The sequence below is a fragment of the Calonectris borealis genome, chromosome 21, assembly GCF_964195595.1.
Source record: "Calonectris borealis chromosome 21, bCalBor7.hap1.2, whole genome shotgun sequence".
NCBI lineage: Eukaryota > Metazoa > Chordata > Aves > Procellariiformes > Procellariidae > Calonectris > Calonectris borealis.
In genome coordinates, this window is record NC_134332.1 from 11935417 (window position 1) to 11956368 (window position 20952).

General features: G+C 54.1%; 1 protein-coding gene across 9 annotated transcripts in view; it reads left to right on the forward strand.

Annotated features, from left to right (window-relative positions):
* The window catches only part of GAPVD1 (GTPase activating protein and VPS9 domains 1), a 47491-nt gene that overhangs the window by 25157 nt on the left and 1382 nt on the right, over positions 1–20952 (forward strand). For 4 of the 9 annotated variants that reach the window (XM_075170895.1, XM_075170896.1, XM_075170889.1 and 1 more), the window contains 3 exons: positions 586–658; positions 1529–1726; positions 13266–13481. In XM_075170895.1, the coding sequence (XP_075026996.1) occupies positions 586–658; positions 1529–1726; positions 13266–13481 (487 nt within the window). Of the gene's footprint in view, positions 1–585; positions 659–1528; positions 1727–2436; positions 4068–13243; positions 15975–20952 lie in introns of those variants that run through there. The other 5 variants (XM_075170892.1, XM_075170894.1, XM_075170891.1 and 2 more) reach the window with 4 other exon arrangements.

Genomic DNA, 20952 nt, shown 5'->3' on the forward strand with positions numbered 1-20952 from the left:
TGTAATTTGAAGTACCTGGTTTCTCTTTTGCAGTTGGTGCAGATGGAACCTGTGCAGTCTTCATGTGACAGACTTGACTAAGTCAGCCATGCCATACAAACTCATGTTTTCTTTCAGAATGTTTTGTAAAAGAACAAGGAAGTGCTTTAGCACCATGTGCAAAAGTTTGTGTTTGCAATAAACTGCTAGAGCAGAATAAAATTGTAAATGTAATGACTTAGGATACAGACTTTCACATCTTCAAGTGTATATGCTGAGAGAATGATCAAAATCTGTGTCAGGACTCCTTCCATTTTCTGTTTTGATACAGTATTTTCCATGCATTTGGGGTTTTTGGTTTTCGTGTTTTAGAACACATGCTGTTTGAATGCTCTACTAGCCGTGTGGTTGTACTTGATTGTATGGCAAAATCCTCTGCATCTCTTATTGACCTAGTGTCCTTTAGCTGTAGAACCATCACAATTATGTGCATTCCTGAAGATCTCTCTTGTAGTATCAAACTTAAAACCAGTGGGAAACCCCAGGGGCCTACTGGCTGGCTGCTGCTTCTTACTTTTCACTCTTGTTTTTTGTGTTTGTTTTCAGGGTCCTTCATGAGCACATACAGAGGTTATCTAAAGTAGTGACTGCAAACCACAGAGCACTTCAGATACCTGAGGTAACAACTTCTCCTTTCCTTCACTTTGATATGTGTGTCAGAGTCCTTGGTTTTGATTGTGTTTGGGATGGGGAGAGGGTTGTTTTGTTTTACACTTAGAAACATTGCTTTTCTATCTGTGACAGCTGAAATATCCTGCAGGAAGAATGTACTTTAGTATCTTCCACTGACTGATCCTACCAAATTCCTTTCTTTTCTGATTTTGCCACCTCTGTCCTAATAGTAAGATTTAAGAACTAATACTACACTGCACTAAGATGCAGTAACTTTCTGATAATTTGCTTCAAAAGACAAGATTGGAATCCTTTATGCTTCCAGTGTGATTCATATGCCATAGCTGTGGTTTACAGCCGTCAAGCCGTCAAGTTAACTTTCTGAACTGGCCAGAATTAATGGAACCTTGCAGATCTGTGAATTTGCCCAGTGCTTTCACTTTTCTCGTGGCTAATAGGATAACTAAAAGCAGGTTGGTAGGCTTAAGAAGTCTGTCAGAGGCTGGATGTTTGCAGCTTTCCTAGTTCTCAATTCAGCACTTGAACTGTATGACTCAAAACAGTGAGTGTTCATAAAGCTGCTGATATGGAAGACTGAGACATACAGCTCTACCTTCATTTGAAACAGTATACTGGAGAAGTCAGGGAGAAGTACAGGCTAATTATATTAGTTGCATATAGAGTGCTGGCACCTTGTACTTTTTTTACTATAACACAGCAGGAAGCCACCTTCATTGTGAGTGTAATGTAACCACCTTAACTCAAAGCTTCCTATTTCTCCGGAGCCTTGCTCCTGCCTGCAAGTCTCTGGTACTTCAGATCCTCTGTGGTGCTTGGACAAACAAGAACTGGCAGCATGTTGGGTTTTTTTTCCTAGGTATATCTGCGGGAGGCACCATGGCCATCTGCACAGTCTGAAATCCGCACAATAAGCGCTTATAAAACCCCCCGAGACAAAGTACAGTGTATCCTGCGAATGTGTTCAACCATCATGAACCTGCTTAGTCTGGCAAATGAAGATTCAGTACCTGGGGCAGATGATTTTGTTCCTGTTCTGGTCTTTGTCCTCATAAAGGTGAGTTATTTTGCAAAGATCACAAACCCCAGCTAATTCTTCTAATAAACAAGCAAATTTTAGGAAGAAAAATAATGCATTTGGGTAACTGGGAGTCAGCTAGACTCAAAACCAGATCGAATTCAGCAGGTTTAAATAGAAACATCAGAAATGTGGTCACAGTTACAGTTTTTGAATCCAAGCAAACGTTGCATTTGGAACCAAGGAAATAGGGGTGCAGGCGTTGTGTGTGGAGTGGGGTTTTTTTGAGGTGTGTCCATCAGCACCTGTCATCTGTGCATGCTTAATGTTGTCCTCTTTCAGGACCAAGATCCACACTAGGACTGACTTGCATTGTGTTGGTGACCTTTTTTGACATACGAGTGTTTGGGGAATGGTCTGTCATATATAAGATGCTAAAACAATAGGCTTTTCCATGTGTTGAAATCCGTGATGACTTTTATAGATTCTGCCAGTGTTACGCTTCTTTTTCTTGGCCTGCCGTTCGTTTTCCCTTGTTGGAAAAATGCTCCTTTCATCCAGTCTGATGCATTCTGAGTGTGTGAAAGGGTAAACAGTCGCTACGCTACAGATACATTACATAATCGTGTATTACGAATGTGTGAGGATCACTGTACAAATAGAATTGTATTTCTATTCTGTATCTTGTAATGCTTTATGTTTAGCTTTGCAGACAAGCTGTGAGTGTCTCTTTCTTCTTTAACCCTCAGGCAAATCCACCTTGCTTGCTGTCCACTGTTCAGTACATTAGTAGTTTCTATGCCAACTGTTTATCTGGAGAAGAGTCATACTGGTGGATGCAGTTCACAGCAGCAGTTGAATTCATTAAAACTATTGATGATCGCAAGTAACTCAAACGGCACATGTATGGGCAGACTGTTAGCAGAAGACGACTATATAAGAATGTACAACAGCTGCAAAAGCTGAAGAAGAGACTTTTCTTGTATAATACTGTACAGAATTGAGGCATTTTAAAACACACCTTTACTAATCAAATTAATTTAACAGATTTTCCTCTTCTCTTTTGGTTGCGTTTTTCTCCCCTATAGATACTGGCACTGCAAAAGGGACCACAGTTTTCAGGTATTTTGAAATCTCAAAACATGCAGAAAATTCTTCATGCTTTTTCCACCACTCCTCTTCCTGAATTCTTACTCACGTGAATAACTGACTTCATTTAATTTCTAATAGAAAACTGAAACAAGAAGAATCAGGGCAACCACTTAGTATACTTTCTAGCTTAATACACCTTTTATTAATAAAACACCAGCCACACTGAAAGTTTGTAGTAGCTGACATTAGTTATCAATTGTATTTCACCTAAATTTAAAATCTGAGAGGACATGTAAATATTATATACCTATATTTAATGCATTGCAATTATCTTTGGACTCATTATCCTTTGAATAAACAAGCAAAAGCCTCTCTGACCTCTAACAGGTTGTGACATACTGTGTTTTGGTAATGAAAGGATTTCCTCGAAAGGCTAAGATTAAAAAAGGGCAAACTGAACTATTTATTAAAATGTAATTAAGATTACTGAAATTTCTAAAACTGGAATTTATAATAGACAGGGCTTATTAGATAGCTAAACACTTTTTGGCTAGGGCATTAGGGTGTTATAAAGGTTTGGATATATAGAGGAGAGGGACTGTAAGTTACAATAGATAAGTTAATATAAAAAAGGAGAAATAAAGTACCTTACTGTAATATTTTTTCTGAAATACTGTGTATACTGTACAAACCCCAAACAGAGATCCTTAACAGAACCTTGGACTGTAATATATATTTTGATTAGTGACATTAAATACATATGCCAGGGGTTTCAGTGAATGTTTTTACTAAATGTTCTTAGTATTGTCTGCTATGCAGCAGTGCAAGTTTTACTGTTCATATAAAATATTTTAAAATATAACACTGTTCTTTATGAAACATATCATGACATCAGTTCAGGGTGTTTTATAGATTTCTCACCCCACCTTTCCCTTAAACTGACAATTATCAACTGAAAGAAGTTTTTATGCACACCACCACATGGATTTTTCATGAGTGAAATGGTCTGAGTGATGGCCAGTGGTTGTTATCTGTATATAAGCACTTGCTGTTCTTTTTTTAGCTAGAATTACAGTGAAAAAGGACAGCGAGCATTTAACTTTTTCATGTCAGTATTATTTCTTGCTCTTCCCAGAGTGTTCATTGCACTTCTGACAGAGGGATGTGTTAAGACTTGGTGCCTGTGAGTGGTAAAGAAAACAAAATCTTTCTCGCATTCTTTTCAAAATATGATTGGGGTTTTTTTGTGTGTGTGTGCATTTTGATGATTAAAACCTGTAAGCAATTAGTACTCGGGAAAATCATTTGGTTAACTGAAATTAGAGCAATTTATGTGAAGTATCAAGTGCTTGATTTGGCTGTGGTACTTGTCAAGGCATAATTAAAGAAACTTACTTTCTAGGACTCTAATATGTAATTCAGTGTAACATTTTTGCCAAACTAATCACAGGTGAGAGGGTGGGATGGTAACTTTTTTCTTTTATTTATAGTCTTTCTCCTCTATTAGAGACTTGATTGTGTGGAGGAGCAATACTCAGTAGAAACAAAATTCTTCTGATCTGCCTTACTGTGGTAACTCAGTCTGTGTAGCATTGCAATATTCTAGTTATTTAGCCTTGATGGGTTTTTGGTGCTGAACACGTAACTTAATATTGCAAGCACAGCCCTGACCAATAACACTCAGCAGTGAAGCACAAATACGCCCTTGAAGATATGGCCAGATCATATCTAAAAGCAATATAAATTTATTTATATTGAAGTGTCCTGTAATATTTAATTATTACTTGAATATCTGAGGTGTTAAGATCGATGTATGAAAGTTCTTTTAGTCCTGCAGTTTGGGTGTTAGTCGAGGAGACTATTTGTACAATCCTTAAAGAAGGCACAAAGACACTTAAGTTGGTGATTACCCTGTGCATTGCTTCTGTTTGCAAACTTGGCAAGCAGGATTTGATCAGCACCATCAGGTCTTTCAGATTTGCTCTCCTTTACGGAAAGGGCAAGAACCATTTCCTTCACAATTTTTATCACTTCGTTTCTATGCATAGAAGAATAGTTAAAACAACTGGAGGGTTTTTTTTTATTATTTAGTTATTTTAAAACCAGTAAGTGTTTCGATGAGCCCCAGATGAGCTGAGAGTCTTCATAGCAAGATGGTCCTTTGCTTCTTTTTCTCAACCTACTCTGAAAGTCCTTTATATAGTCTTGATAGGTGTGGTTAGAGAATTAGGCTTTCCAAAGAATTAAAAAACTTCCTGTAATATCCTCGTACTATTTTCCCCTGGTGTCCCGTAACGTTCTGTTTTAAAAAGATAAATTACATGTATAGGAAGTGATGTTGTTAGGTTTTGGTGTGCAATAGTAAAAGTGAAAAGACAGTGCATAAAGGACCAAAAGTAGCAGAACTGTTGCCAAAAGGTGCCAGCCAGCCCTGTACCTGTTGCTGTAAACTTGGTGCTTTCTGTTAATTAAATTACTTCAACCACTGAAGGATGAATGGAACATTTTGGGGAAAGGGGAGGGGGGAGAGGTCATTAGTAGCAGATTGCAGTCATGGACGTCAGGCTCGGTCGTTGTCTTCAGCGCTGGTGGTTAGTGTGTCTGGAGGAGCTGCCAAATTAAACGACGGCATGGCTATGCCTGTTAGTATTACAGAGGTGGTATTTTCCTTTTGTGGGTAGAGGAGTGAAAGGGAAGGGCTGGTTTTTTCATCCCTGGGAAATTCCTTTTTGCTCCTAACCCTAAATGAGATTTCTCTTTAAAGCTTTTTTTAAATCCTCTTCAAGGGGAATTGGAATGTGTATGGCCTATTAAGTATTTGAGTTTAAAAGTTTTTGTTTTGAAGACCTTATACTACCAAATGCTGAATGTAACTGCCATAAATTTCAGGAAGAAAAGCCACAAACATGATCCTGTTTCCTGTAGGTGAGTTTCTGGTGAGCACAGTGTTGGTTCGTATCGCTTGAAACCGATAATGTTCTGTTAAGCCGAATTCTCGCAGAAGTTTGAGAACTCACTGCCATGTTAATGCTGGGTAGTATGTGGAGGAAGGGGAGTTAGGCCAGGACAGGAGCAGCAGGAGGAGGCAGACCTGTTCTGCAGCAAAGCTTCAGGCAAGTGAAACGTGTGTTTGGCACGAGTGTAACTTGTGTGGCCGTGCTGCGGTACAGACTGTGCAGCCTTCGGCTGGCAGCATGACGGGAGAGCTGGCGCAGCAGGAAAGCAGTGGACAAGGAGGGAGAAGAATACTCGTACTTGGGTAACAGCTGGTGACTTGGTTGAGCCTGTACTACTTGAGAATTAATCTCTGCTGAGTTAGTAGTGTGTGTTCTGTACCTTTTAATTGTGCTTTACCTCTATTTAAAAGCTTTGTACTGCCTCTCCTCTTTGAAACTGGTAAAGCCTTTATAAATCTAAATTAATGAGCTTGCACAATCTTGTATACAGGAAACCCATCTTGTCTCTAACGTGATTATTAATGTATTATTCTGTAAAAACTGATTAAAAGGAGAGCAGTTTAACCGCCTGGGTTTCGTGTTTCTGCTGTGTTCTAGTGCGATCAGCAGTTGTGCTGGAGATGACATTGCAAGTGTGAACAACTTACCACTAACTTTGCATGATTTCCGTTTAGCATCGCTGGCGTGTTGTATCTGCGGGATCTTCTTTCACGCATGTACTGACAACTTGCGGCGAGCGGACAGTGGCAAAAAAGAAACAAGTTAATGGGAGAGGGTGCACCACTGGGTTGGCTGCTTAACACAGAGCTTTTCAGTTTTGTTTTTTTTTTTAATTGTGCAGCTTGGCTGTCCTAGTAGCTTGAGGGGGGAAGATAGCTAAGGTGGCTCACCTGGGTACAGCCACCAGGACAGAGTCTGGTCTTCCGCTGTTTGATGCCTTGATTGGAGTGGTCAAGTCCAAAAGTACTATGTACTATTTCTTAAGAAGTGTTGATATCGGCTGCATGACAGTAGGATCTCGGCAGCTGCCGTGCATCCCGCCCGGCCCCGCCGTATTGCCCACCCACCCTGAACGGTGGGACCGAGTCGGATGCGCGGCAGCAGTATGGTGCTGCCGTGAGTTTGGTCCCCGCAGTGTTATTGACCTTGATTCTCTCTCATTTGCATCCAGCATTTTTCATCCTCTGGAATATGGTGTTTGGGGACCTTTCCATCATTAAGTGGATTTACAGCAATTTCCTTATGTGTTTTCTCCAAGGGATTCTGTTATGAGAGGCACATTAAATCTCCATTAATACCTCATTATCCGACTGATAAGATTACCATGATAATGAGGCAGAAATTCTAATTGTTTCACTTCTTATTGTGCCTTTCATTAAATCATATACCTGGAAGTTGCTGTCGGAGAGGAGAGCTCCAGCCTGCAGACCGCGGGAGGTGAACCCGTCCCCGTGACCCCTGGTCCTATCCCCCGGTGCTTGAGGGACGCGGGGACATGCTGGCCTTTCCTCCTGGGCTCCTGCGCCTCCTGCCATGGCCCCTCCTCGGTGGCCATGCTATCAGGAGGGCTTCCAGGGGCCCCAGGGCCTTTGGTAACCTGTGCTGGGGAGCCTGTTTTTGGGGAGAGCATGTTTCGTGCAGCCCCATGCCCCTGCAGTGGGTTTACACAGCTGCTGGCTCCTGAGGGCGTTTAAGCGCAGGGGTGTGCAGCCTCCTTCGGAGCTGTTACAGCCCATCAGGTCAATGATCCATGAACTAAAAAGTCTCTAAGCAGGAGCAATTATTGTCTATCATGTGTCAAAGGCACCCGTATTGACCCCGATAGATGGAGCCATTATGGCCTGTTGAGTCAACGATCCATGAACGGGGAGTCCCTGGGAGCAGAGGTCTCGACAGGCCGTGCCAGCGCCATCCGTCCGTCCGTCCTCTTCCTCACTGAGGGGCTGAGGCACGCATGGGGTGCCGGGACAGGGATGGATTTGGGTCCTGCCCTCATCACCTTGCGGGGTGCTGCAGGCAGCCTGGAACCAGGCTGGGGTGGGAGAACAGCCCTGCTGGGCCCCGAGGTTCCCCAGGGGATGCTCTGCATCCGCACCAGCACCCCTGGCTCCTGCTCCCCCGGGGTGTGCGCGGGGGTCCCCTGTGACCAGCACGACCTGGGCTCTGGCTCCGGGAGGGGTGACACCTTTGTGGGCCGCGTCGGTCACACACTGCCTTGTCCTGGCCGGGAGCCCATGGCCAACCTCGCCGGGAAACACCGCGGACGCCCTGCTTGGTACTGGATCCAGCTCCGGATCCGCCAGCTCCTTATGGGGGGGGCAGAGCCCTCTCTGTGAGCAGCTCTGTTCCTCGGGCTCAGCTTATGGCCGGGTAGTGGAGCCTATGGTAGATGGCACCTCTCACCCTGCGGGGCCGGGGGTCACCAGGACGGGGATGGTGGGAGCCCCTGCTTTCGGCACGGCAGTGGTGCCAAGCGTGGAGCCCCTGGCAGAGCCCAGAGCCGGGGCGCCCTGAGGGGAGGTAGAGCCGGGGGCCTGGCACCTGTCCCCCCGCCTGGGCTCCTCGCGTCCGGATCTGCAGCAGAAAGTAACGTTATCCTGCACAAGTGGACTTCGTTTGGAGGGCAGGAGGCACAGGGGCACGGGAGACAAAGCCTGTGCGGGAGCGGCGGGCAGACCCCATGGCACAGCCCACCGGCACCGCACAGCCCACGGTGCACCCCTCCGGCACATGGTGCTGCTCGGCCGGAGCGAAGGCGATGCCTCCTCAGCCCCGCCGGCCGCGGTGCAGCACCCGCTCCGGCCCCGCTGTCTCTGCTGCTCCGCGAGGAGCCGGATACAGCCCCTCCGTGGCAGTGACTCAGTGCTCATGGCAGCAACCCCTGCCCATGCGGCAGCAGGGACGTCGCCGCTGCGGGGAGGGGTGGCTTTTGGCACCAGCCCGCAGAGCCGGAGCCGCCCAGGCGGCCATGGCCATGGGTCCGGACCAGGGTGGCCGCGCGGTTCGGCAGCGCTGCAGCACCTGGGCCCGGCAGGTGCATTGCAGGCAGCGGGTGCCCTGCCCTGCCCTGCCCTGCCCGCCGCTGCCCACCACTGCCAGCCCTGCCGGCAGCACAGCCACTTAACCACATCGCCAGCAGAGTCGTTGGGCTGGGGTTAATCAACATTCATTCATGTTTCCAAGTGTAAATTGAGCATTTGTTTAATTATGTGTAAGTAGCAATACATTCTGGCCATTATCTAAATCACTATTTTATTTCCTGGATGTGGTTTCATAATGCTGGGTTTGTGCTCCAGCCTCTGCATCATTAACAGAGAAGAGTTAATGAATATAAAAGCGTAAAGGCTAATTACACTTTAATTTACAATCATGGTCTCATTTTGGGACCACATGAAATCTGTTTTGAAAACAATTAAAAAAAAAAAAAGCCCAGCGAAGGTCTGGTGAGTAGAAGGGTTTTGGCACAAAGTGAACGGTGCCGGTGTCCGCCAGGCCTGTTGCTGCGCGGCCACTCGGCGCTGGCAGGGCCGGGGTGCCCGCGGCTCCCGGGAGGCCGGCAGGTCCCTTGCTCTCCCTGCGGCCGCAGCCCCACGGGTAACGGCCTGGGCTGGCGGCGGGACCCCGCCGGGGCCAGCGCTGCTGCGGTGATGGTGCTGAGGGATGTAAATTGGAGCCCGAGCGGAGAGCACAGTTCACCTGAAGGAGACAAAGATTTATTGGGCTGCAGATGTTGAAAGCAAAATTCAGCAAGACTGCTGACTCGAGCACTTTGCAATATTTACAGTTACTGGGGATCTAATGGCATGCTTTCCAGCGAGCGGGGCTCGGCAGGAGCAGGTACCGGTGCCCGGTCGTTATAGGGGGGCAGTATCTGAAATCAAAGCTCGTGGCGGGAGAGGCGATGGCGAGTGCATTCAGACGCCATTTCTGCCATGACATCTGCAGGGGGATCGCTCTGGGCAGCGGAGATTTGATAACCTCGGGTGCCATGTTTGGTGTTGTGGCAGCTCCCTGCGGGCTGCGGCGGGGCAGAGCCCCCAGGATCTGTCCCCCACCGCTGGCAGTCGCCCATGGCAGAGACCACAGCTTTGTCTGAGGACCTCCCTGAGGCTCTGGGGACTCATCCTTGTCCGGCGCGCAGCCTCTGCGCGTGCTCGGCACCGACAGCGGGAGTGATGGCAGCTGCCACGGGATGCTGAGCTTGCCAGGGTGAAGGAGCGTTGGCCATGCTGTCCTCTGCCCGGCGGCTGCCGGTGAGTGCCGGACCAGAGCGAAGCAAAGTGCTTGTTGAGCTGCCGCTCGGCTTTCCTGCCCAGGGGCAGCAAATATGACAACAGCTGCTTCTGCTGTAGCCCGGACGGCGCTGTCTGCGGGTGCATCCAGCACAGTCGGTTCTGCCGCCCTCTGTACCCGCTGCCTGCCCCCTCCCTGGCCGGGTTTTGGGGCGGAGGGCCCCCAGCCGGCGTCCTGCCGCGGCACTGCCTGCACCGGCACTGGCTCCGGCTGGCAAGCGGTGGGACGGGCGCCAGCACTGCCCCGGCTGTCACAGCTGGTGCTGGGTCCAGGCCAGGGTAGGAACCGTCCCTGCTGGCATGGGATCACCCTCCTGGCTCCGGCCACGGGTTATGGGTGGGATTTTGGGGCTGAGGCATCGGCTGGGCCCTGCCGGTGCGGTTGGAGAGCAGGGCCCGGGGGAGCAGGGCTGGAGCACGTGGCTCGTGTACTGGTGAGCATGAGTGTGCACACGCGTGTGTGCTCCTGGGCTTGCAATGGGCAAATATCTGCTTGTCTTTCCTTTATTGTTCTGGTTCCCTAAAAAATGAAATAAAAGCCGAGTGCTGACTGCAGGAGGGAGCAGTGGCCTCGGAGTGAGAGGCTCATTCTCTCCGCCGGGCTGGCTGCCTGCAGCCGGCACAGGAAATAAATCTCCCCAAGAAAACCACTTTGCTCACACAATTTCAATCCAGCAGGGCATAGTGGCATCACTCACTTCTTGTTTTATTTAGCTGATAATCTTTTATTGGGCCAGTCGAGCCCTGTGGAAGCGCAATGCCTTTACCGGGCTGCCGCGGGCGCTCGGAGCCAGGAGCTCGCCGAGCCGCGCCAGCTCCCGCGGGCAGCCGGGAGGGCAGTGATGCCCAGCGGTAAATCCTCTGTGGGGGTCCGAGCTCAGGCAGCGCCACGGCCGTGCCAGGACGTGTGCCCCGGGCAGGTGGGTCCCCTGAGCTGTGGCCCTGCAGAGCATTAGGGTTTTGCTCCCCGTGCCCACGGCTGAGGACAGGACGTGTCCTTCTGCTCGCCAGGTGCCTCTGAAGGTGGCTCAGGGCCATCTGCTCAGTGGGATTTAGAGGACTCAGCACTCACGGTGGCCCCAGGGGCTCTGCAAATGCCTCTCCTGGTGATGGATGTGCTGAGCCCAGGACAGGGGAGGCTCCTTCACCAGCGTGCGCCGTCACAGGCACCCGATCGCCCTCGCTGGGGGTGTGGGTGCTGGGGCTCTGCCGTCCCCCCGGGTCCAGCAGTGTGAGCATGTCCCCGCTCCGCTGCAGGCACCCGGGGGCACCTCACCTTCCCGCCCCCCTTTCCCGTGCTAATGCAAGCGCTGTGCCACAGCCGAAACCTCGTGCATCCCTCAGACAGGTTTGTCATCCGGCTTGTCACTGAGCGGCAAGGCCATGTCACTAATGAACACATCCAGCAGGCTGAGTGCCTGCAGTCGCTAATTGAAAGCATTCACAATTGGGAATTAATGTGGGTTAGGCACTCTCCCCGCACTAATAAAGATTTGCCTTTCAAAAATCCACATCTGCTAAAGCTGGCAGAGGAAGAACAGCCGCAGTGCCCTGTCCCACGCTGGGGAGCAGCCAGTGGCACCAGGACCACACAGGTCCCTGTGGCACCGCTGCTCCCCAGCCATTGCTCCAGCCCCAGAGCTGCATCCCGAGCAGTTTAGGGTGACTGCGTCCCCGCGGCTCCTCCCGCAGCGGCAGCCCAGACAGCTGGGGCCATGTCGGTGTGGCACGCATCCATGAGGCACTGCACCGGCACGTGCTGTCCCCTCCGTCCCCCCGACAGCTCAGCTGTGTCCTGTTTTCAGGACTCAGATGATGCGCAGAAATGGTGTGCGAGAGGGGCCCCGGGTGACACCCGGCTGTGCCATGCCTGGCCCGTGGGTGCCGAGAGTCGCTCTTGCCGGCGGTGCAGCTGCTGGCGCCCGCAGGCCGCCCGCACGCCGGGGTGCCGCAAGCCCTCCTGCCCGCAGCTCCAGCAGAGGTGGCTGCTGCTCTTCCCAGCGCAGGGCTGATGCGAAGTGGAGCTGCGGGTTAGCTGCAGTTTTCCTTCTCATACATCACCCTAAGAAATGCGACGCCTGACCCTGCTGCTGAGGTGGCGGCTGGGGCTGCCGAGGGCTGGCGGTGGCTTTGGCTGTTTCAGGAGGTGTCAGGTGCGATGTGTTGTGCCTTGCAAGGGCTTACAGCTCATGCATGAACCTTTGCAGCGGCACCGGTGATGTCTCGTGGAGGGTCAGTGGGGGCCAGGGGCTGCAGGGTGGGCGGCTGAACCCCGACCTCCCATTGCTGCCGTTGCATCCCCACAGGACCACAGGGACCCACTGCCCGCCGTGGCACGAGCAGCCGAGGTTCAGCCGAGGCCGACCCACGGGGCAGCCGTGGCTTGGGTGCCCATTGCCCCCGCCTGGGCGCTGGGGGCACAGTGATGCTCCCGGCTGGGCTCAGCCAGAAACGCTCCGGCCCTTCAATTTCTCATCACGTCCCCAGTACCAAACCTTCACTGGTCCTTCCCCGGGCCACCCCGCTGTCCACCCTCCCCACGTTAGTAATTCCTGCACCAGCCGGCCCTGCAGCTGGGCTGCACCCTGGCAAAGCCTCCCTGTGCAGGGGACCTGGGGGGGTCCTCCGGCTCCCTCCTGCACCTGCTCTGCAGCCTGCTCCGGCCACATGAGTGGGACTCGTGCACTGCTTGGGGGGCCAAGACCGCGGTGACCCCCTCTGGGCCCCATGGTCGCCTGTCCCTTGCGGGGCTCGGCCGCTCTTGGCTCCCCGCGGCAGCAAGGTCGGGATGCCGCCGGGCACCTTCTCAGCCCCCCTGTAGCCCCCGCAGCTCCCCCTTGTCAGCGTTCCCACCTCCCCACTAATCCTTGTCATCCCAAAACTTATCAGCACTGATTTCATATTTACTTCCAGATCGTGGATGAAAATGTTGAACATCATTTTTCGATGATGATTCCCCATTGACAACCACTTTTTGAGACTTGTCAGTCAGCCAATTCTTAATCCTTTTAATGTGTGCTCTATTGATATTATATAGAGCTAATTTTTTAATCAAAACGTCATGTACTATTAAATCAAATGCCTAACAGGAGCCTAAGTATACCACAGCTTCTCAGATACTTTTATTAGTTAAACTTTTACATTAAAAGAATGAAACCAAATCTTTTGACAAGCCGTACTTTCCATAAAACCGTGCTGCCTGGCACTAATTACAGCCCCACTCGCTATCGACCGCAGCCGTTTCAGCTCCTCCGCCGCTGCCTCGGGATGGACGCTGGCTCACGGACGCTGGGTGCCAGGGTGCGGAGCTGCTGCTGGGGGCAGAGAAGCCGAGTCCAGGCCACTTCACAGTTAAAGTCTTGGTGGGGAATTGGGAATTTTCCTCCTGTGCTGGATGCAGCCTCTGACCTGAAAACCACCGCCCCAGCCTCCCCGGATGCAGAGCGAGAGCAGGTGAGCAAATGTGATATGACAGCCCGAGACACACCAATATGGTTACCAGCTGTCCGGCCGCCACTGGGCCGAACTGGTTGGGAAGGCGATGCCCCAGTCACAGATGCATTTTGGGGGGAGGAGGGAGGGCTCGGGCAGGGCCAGGCGCAGGCACGTACGTGCAGGCAGGCACACGCTGCCTAACGCCGTGTCGCTGGGACAGGCACCGCCACCCGTCAGACCGAGACAAATGCCCCGGGGTCCTGCCAGCGTCGCCCTGGATGGGCGCTTGGGCGCAGTCTGCCCGATGCCGGGGGCTGCCCTGTGCCACCGCAGCCCGGCTTTGAGGAGCCCTGCCATGGCTGCAGCGACCCCGGCAAGCTGCCCCTGCCCAGGGAGCCCCTCCGGCTGCCGCCCTCGTGGGGTCCTGCACGGGTCCGTCCTGCGCGAAGCGGCTTCGCCGCTCTCTCCCCTCCGGATCAAGCAACTCTTTGTAAATCTAAATTAATAAGGTTGCACGGCTATAGACACAGGAACATGCGCTGTATCTTGTCTTTGTCGATCAATGCATTATATCATCCCATAAAACTGATTAAAAAGCAGAGCAGTTCATCTCACCAGGTTCCACGTCTCAACATTATAAATTTCATATTATGGTTAATGATTGTCAGTGCAGACGGAGTACACGCAAGCTGATCAGTATTGTAGTTTATAATTAATTATTGGAGCGTTGCTGCAGAGGACACCAAGGAGGGGGTGGCTGCTGATTAGCAATCTATTATCTCTAAAATGCCAAAGAGCAACGTGGAAGGGGAGTTTGTGTGTCTGGCACTGCCCGTGCCCGAGCACCACTGCCAGCAGAGGGGTCCTGGCTGGGGCACGGCGCACCAGTGGCACCTGTCACCACCACTGGCTCCACGCACGTGTCCCCAGCGTGCCTGCGCGGGCACGGGGAGGGTCAGCCAGGCGCCCACCCGCAGTTCTTGAGGCACGGCTGTGGCCATTGCACAGGCACGGGGGAGCATCTCCTGGCACAGCCGGAGGCACCGGCGCCAGCGGGGCGGTGGGATCCAGCACATCCCCGCGGCAGGGAGCATGCTGCCTGCTCCTCCTCTCAAACCTTGCCCCCGCCACGTGCTGCTGCCAGAAATGGCTCGCCCTGCCTCCCATCGCCGCTGCGAGGGCAGCCGTTAAGCTGGGGGAGCGGGGCGGGATGGCACACGCCATCACACCAGCAGTTAGTACAGAGTGGGAATTTGTGTTCGGAGAGCATGAGCAAATAAAAATAATAATAACCAGCACCAAGCCCTGATAGCGAGAGCTGGTGCAGAGCCCCAGCCGGGCGGGCGATGCCATAATCGTGTCACTGGCAGCTGCTCCTGCTCCCCAGAGCCTGGGGGCTCCCATTCCCCTTATTTTGGCTGCATCCCGCCCCGGGTGCTTCGGGCACCCTGTTGTCCGTAGGGAAGCTGCAATGAACAGATGTCTTTGCCCCGGCTCTGGACACGGGGATGTCGATCCCTCAGGCTAGACGGTGACCTGGTTGGCGATGCCAGCTGCTTGGAGGGCCCATGGCTGGATGATGCTCTGTCGCAAGACCCCTGTCTGGCAGCCCTGCCCGCAGCCACCGAGGTGCTGAGACCTCAGCGGCTGCGGGCAGGGCTGCAGTGGCTGTTCCTCTGCTCAGCCCTGGCCACCATGCCTGCTCCTCCCGTGGCTGGCACCATTTTATCACCTGGAGCAGAGGAAAGGCAGAAAATTCTTCAGGAGAATAAAAAAAAAACAACCACAAAGTCCCATTAAAAAAGAACAAACATTGGCAAGCAATTGGATTAGGGCTTTATCAGATCTTCTCGTTTGCAGTCGATCAGTCTGTTCCTCCATGGGGGGTGCCGTCTTATCGTAGGGATTTAACTTTTATTGACTAATAACGATGCTTTACAAAGAAAGAAGCGGGGGGCCCTGCGCCAAGGGGAAGTGTCACAGCCTCGGGAAGCCACCGGCTCGCCGCCACGTCGTTTTGCTTGTTATTTTCCGTTGCAGGGTTTAGTGCGGGGATGAGTTTGATCCTCCCCCAGCAACAAAGCAATGAGAGGCACCAAACTGGGATGCAAATAGCCCCGGTCCCTGAGAAGATGTTTTTTTTTTCCAAATGGCACGGCAGGCGTGCAGGGCTGGGGAAGAGACGCCTTCGAGAAGGGGCGTCATCTACGAAGGGACCTGCAGAGCCTTTTTTTACCTAATTCACCAGAAGTCATGGAGTTGGTACTAGGGGGAAGGATTATTATTAACCCCAACCGCTCGGAACTGTCATGCCACGAGCGTGCAGGTCCCTGATGGCTGGGCACGGCGAGGGGAGAAGGCAGGACAGGCACCTGTGGTCCCCCCCGCCCGGCTGGCTGCGCAGGCGGGGCCGGGCATGGTCCCCTCGTCCCGAGACCCCCAGCTGCTGGGGGCTATTGGCCCCGGGCTGCCACCCCACACAGCTCCCCTCCTGCTCCCCCAGTGAGGCCTTTTTACCCAACACGTGCAGACTAATCTCTTAAAACAGCCAAGCACTTGAGAAGGCTGAAATGCGACCGTGTTAAAAGGACGTGAAATTCTCAACTGAAATTCACACAGAAACACGGCATTACCGCGGTTTAGCTCTCAGGAACTCAGGGGCTTATTTTTTATAATATAGACAAATTTTATAATTTGAGAAAGAATTAGCTCTAAAATACTTCTTGTCTGTTCCCGTGGCGTTCATGCCTGCCCTGTGCCGTGGCACCAGCCTGGCTGGGCTGGCGTGTGCGCCCACGGGCATCCAAACGCGGTGGTGGTCAAAGCTTCCACGCCGTGTGGCACAGGGCAGAAAATGCCTACGGAGCCCAACAGCCGCTGCCTGGGCCAACACAGGCGGTTTGGGGACTTCTTTGTCCAGAAGTAAGAAACTGCACCCTAAAGGAATATCCTGACCCGTTTCTCTGGGACAAAACCCCATAACTTGAACAACTCCTGTATGTCAGCCGGCCCCGGTGAGTCCCTGTGGGCTGGACCCACTGTGTCCATCTCCCCCTCCCCAGGCCAAACAGCCGGGGGCTCCTGAAGAGGTGTCGGTGGTGGCCCCGGCTCGCACGCCAGTCAAGGGTCTCCCAGCAGCGTCAGCGGGCGAGCTGGGGCCGTGGGCACCACCCGCACCGTGGGGCAGGATGGGGACCGGCTGTCCGGGCTGGGGTGAGCGTGGCCGGCTCCTGCCGGGGTGCCGCAGCGCAGGGACTCGTCACGGCCCAAACGGCTCCTTGAGCTGCTGGGATGGAGCACAGCCGGCCCCACGTCCCGGCCCGGCGGTGTCGGGGCTGCTGCAGGGTGAGCTGCCCTGGGAGCCCAGTGGGTCCCTGGCTGTGGGGACAGGGACGGGGACAGGACGGTGGTGGCGGCGGTGGCGGTGAGCGCACAGCCTGTGCGGTGCCGGAGGGCTGCTGGCGGCGGCCTCAAGATGGCACGCTAAGAGTGGGAACCGCGCCGCAGAACAAAGGCGCCTCAGCCCGCGCCCCGGCCTGCGAACCCGCGCCCCGGCACACGGCCCGCAGCCCCGGCCTGTGCCCCCTCCTGCAGCCCCATCCTGCACTCTGGCCCCCAGCCCCTGAACCAGGCCCCCCAGCGGGCAGGGCTCCCCGTCCCCAGTGCACTTGGCGTTTCCAGTCCAGCAGGAGGCTGCCTGCACCCTGCTGCGCCCCGCTGTGCCCCGCTGTGCCCCATTGCACCCCGCTGTGCCCCATTGCACCCCTCTGCGCCCCACTCCGCCCCGCTGCGCCCCGCAGCTCGTCCCCAGCGCTTGGCTGTGACCCCCTCCAGGCCCCTGGGCATCGCCTGCCCACGCTGCCCCCCGGGGTGGCGGGACAGGGTGCCTGGGGTGGGGGTCCCCGCACACCAGCGTCCACTTGTCGCAGGCACCCACTCCTACAGCTGAGCAGGAAGGTGCTGCAGCATCGGTCAGCGAACAACATGAATGTCCAGATGATATTAGGTCAGCAAGGAGCCACGGGAAGATGGGCACCCCACGGCCGAGGGACTCAGCCACCCGCTGCCAGTGGGTCCTGTGGCAGCGGGGCATCACCACGCCGCACACAGCACCTTCCCGCTGGCACCACCGCTCACACTGCGGCAACCCTGACTACAAACCCAGCACATGCACGTACCGTCTCTAACGTGCCGGTGCTCAGTTAGCCTGCATATTAAAGGTGAGTTACTACCTCCATGCATACATCCTTATTTAGCTACCCTCTGAGATGCCCCACAAGCGGGGAACAAGCTCCCCGGCAGAGCAGCAGCCCCTTGGCATCAGGGCCGCCAAGTTTTGCCCGTCCCGTCCCAGTTGTCTCCGGAGGCAGCCGGAAGCGATGGCCCGGCTGAGCCGTGCTGCTGCCCACGTCGCTTTCCCTGTCCGCCCTGCCCAGGAGACGAGCTGCTCTTTCCCTCTTCGCGATGCCACTGGCAAAATCACAGCATTAATTAGACGAGATGGAGCCGCGAGCGCGGCGGGATGGGGGCGCAGGGCACCTGCAGGCCCCGGGCCGGCACGGGGCAGCGGACCCCCCTGTGAGCACCGCGGTGCGAGGCTCTCCCCACGCCGTGCTGTGTGTCACAGGGGGCCGTGTCACACCAGCGCGCGTCAGTCACAGCTCGGGAGGTGACAGGGCTGATGTTATGTGTCATAACACCACGTGTCTGCAGGGACTTCGGTGGTTTTTTTATATGTTTCAGTGCATCTCTCCCCGTGGTGCTCCGGGTGCGGGAAGGTGGGATGCCGCAGTGGCACAGGGCCGACGCCCGTTGGAGGTGGTGGCACGGACCTGCCGAGTCCTTCGCTGCCAGGTATGATGCCAGGGGGTCTTGGCTCCCCCTCGCTTGAGGGGTGCCACACTTGAAAAGCAGCCCAAACTCTTTGCTGGGCCGGGGGGCTCCTGCGGCAGCCGGCTGGAACCCGTGCCCAGGCTGCCGGGGCGCGTCCTCCTGCCGGGCTCCTCTCCGCCACGTGCCTCCCCGCCGCCGCGCCAGCGAGCCTGCGCCGTCGCTCCTGGGGAGCAGGGCCGGGGCCGCAGGAGGTGCCCATCGAGCTAATTAGAGTGTGCTGAGGAGGAACTCGCTCAGCTCTGTCTGGCTTGACATTAAGACCTAAATTTGCTGTAAAACCAAATGGATATGCACACCCACATCCATAAGGCTTTTAGTTCAGCAACAAGTGAATCCATCAAAGCCCAGCACCTAATTTAATAGCAATAATGAAAGGTGTGCGTCACTATTAATTTAAGCACTCCAACATTAGCCTTGCACTTAGAAACCAGCAAGGCAGAGCTATTTACAAATGAATGTACCAGGGCAATAAATTGAAAGTACTGGTTTGACCTGTGGTGGCTGCTTTCTTCATTTATACATAGATATATTTCTATAGATGCATTTATTCCCATCTCTTTAGCAAGGCCTCCCTAATTAAGTTGAAGTGGCAGTGAAAGTGTGGCAGTAAGTGTGGAAAGAAGCTGCTAAAAACGTATTTAATTCATTATAAATAATCTTTGATACCATAAGGTTGGATAAAGGTTTGCAGTATCAGAGCAGGCCACCAAGGAAGGCCAAGGAGATCACCTACATGCAGCGAGAGCATTTGCATCGCATGGTTTAACCTCCTCGCAGCAGGGGAAGGAAGAGCGCAGCTGGTGCGGGAGCCCCTGCTTGCGTGGAGGGGCTCTGGGGTGCTGGTGCCAGCACCGGCACCAGCACCAACATCGGCACCGGCACCGGCGCTAGCAGCAGTGCCGGCTCCAGGAGCACTGGGGAGCAGGACAGGGTGAGGGTCCGTGGGCACCGGGGTGCTGGCTCCGTGTCGCTGCATGCTGCGTGTGCCTCCAGGATGATAATGTATGTTAAGAGGAAGGTGTATGTCACCCACATTAAAGGAGTTTAATGTGCTCGGAGTCACATTATTGTACCCTTGTAGAATACATTATCTGTCATGCTGCCTTTACAGGCTGTCACCTCGCAGAAAGGCTACAGTGTTCCTGGAAACCATTATCAGCCTCTAACGATATTATCAAAATTGGAGCGCGTGGCGTGGCGGGGGCCGGGAGGAGGCACCGCCACGGCTGCCACTTTCCTTGCCCCGAGGTGCGCCTCCCGCACGCCCCGCCAGCGGGACGGGGGCTGCGGCTCTGCAGACCCTCCGTGGGAGCAGCAGTCTGCGTGGGCATATACTGAAGGTGAGAGGCCCCTGCGTGGGCCAGGGAGCCATCGCTGGGGCCGGTGTTGGCACCCTGCCGTCCGCCCCTGCCCGCACAGGACCTCTGCTCGCCTGGTGGAGGGGTCCAACCCGCGGACACCGCGTCCCGCTCTGGGCTGCCCTTCCCACGGTGACATCCTGCGGGTGCAGCCACGCTGGTGGAGGGCGAGGGGCGTCCGGCTCAGCCTTGGCCGGGGACATGGCAGCCGGGAAGCACCGTGGGAAGCCGTGCTGCCGGGAACTGCTCCCGCGTGGCCAGGCTAATGGCCTGGCAGTCGATCGGCACGGAGCCGGCTGCGGCTGCCCCGGGACTTGCAGATGGGGAATTGCTGAGCTCAGAGTGGCTCCGCTGCAGCCTCTGCTGTGCCAGCTCCCGCGTGGCACCACTGCCACAGGGCTGCCATCGAACTGGGGGACCTGGAGGTGTGGCCGGCACATGGGAGCAGCTGTGCGATGAGGATGGGGACAGGGAGAGGCGAGGGCTTGTGCTGGAGCAGGAGCCGGGGTGCCGGTAGGGTGGTCGGGAAGGGGCTGCTCAGCCTTGGCACAATCACTCTGGCATGGGCTGGCCGTGATGCTCGGGGGGCTGCGGGGCAGCGTCGCTGCGGTGGCCCTCGCTGCGAGGCAGGCAGCGTCTGGCCAGCCTTCTCGGCTGAAACGCAGCAGCTGAAGCCAAGGACAGGGGCCATGGGGGCTGCAGCCTGCCTTGCAGCCGTGCCCCTGTGCTGGGGCTGTCAGGGCTGCTCTCGCTGCCGTGCGGCACCCGCGAGGAGGCTGCGCATGGCTCAGCCCATCATGGCACGGGCCAGTAACTCAGCGGGAGCCAGCAAACGTGTCAGCCTCTGAATATTGCTCTTCCCTCTCCCTGTCAGGTGAAATTAAAAAAAAAAGGGAGCCTTCTTTTTTGGAGTGTAATCTTCCACCTGCGACAAGAAGCCACGTAAACTGATAAATTGCAGATTAAACGAGTGCCACACTCCACTTCAGTCCCTGGCTGTTAATTCCCCTGTTGTGCAATTCCCTGCTCTCAGGGCCTGTCAATTCCAGCTAATCGCAGGAGGCACTAAAACACTCTGCCCTGACAGCCCCAGATCAAGAAACCCCTGACTCCTAGCTCAGGTGGATTGCATGCATCACTTATGCACAAATCAGCAATATGCCAGCAGGGAGGAATTATGTCCGATGACAGCCCAGACATGAGGTACATATTGCAGAGCCGGCGAGCCCCAGCCGCCG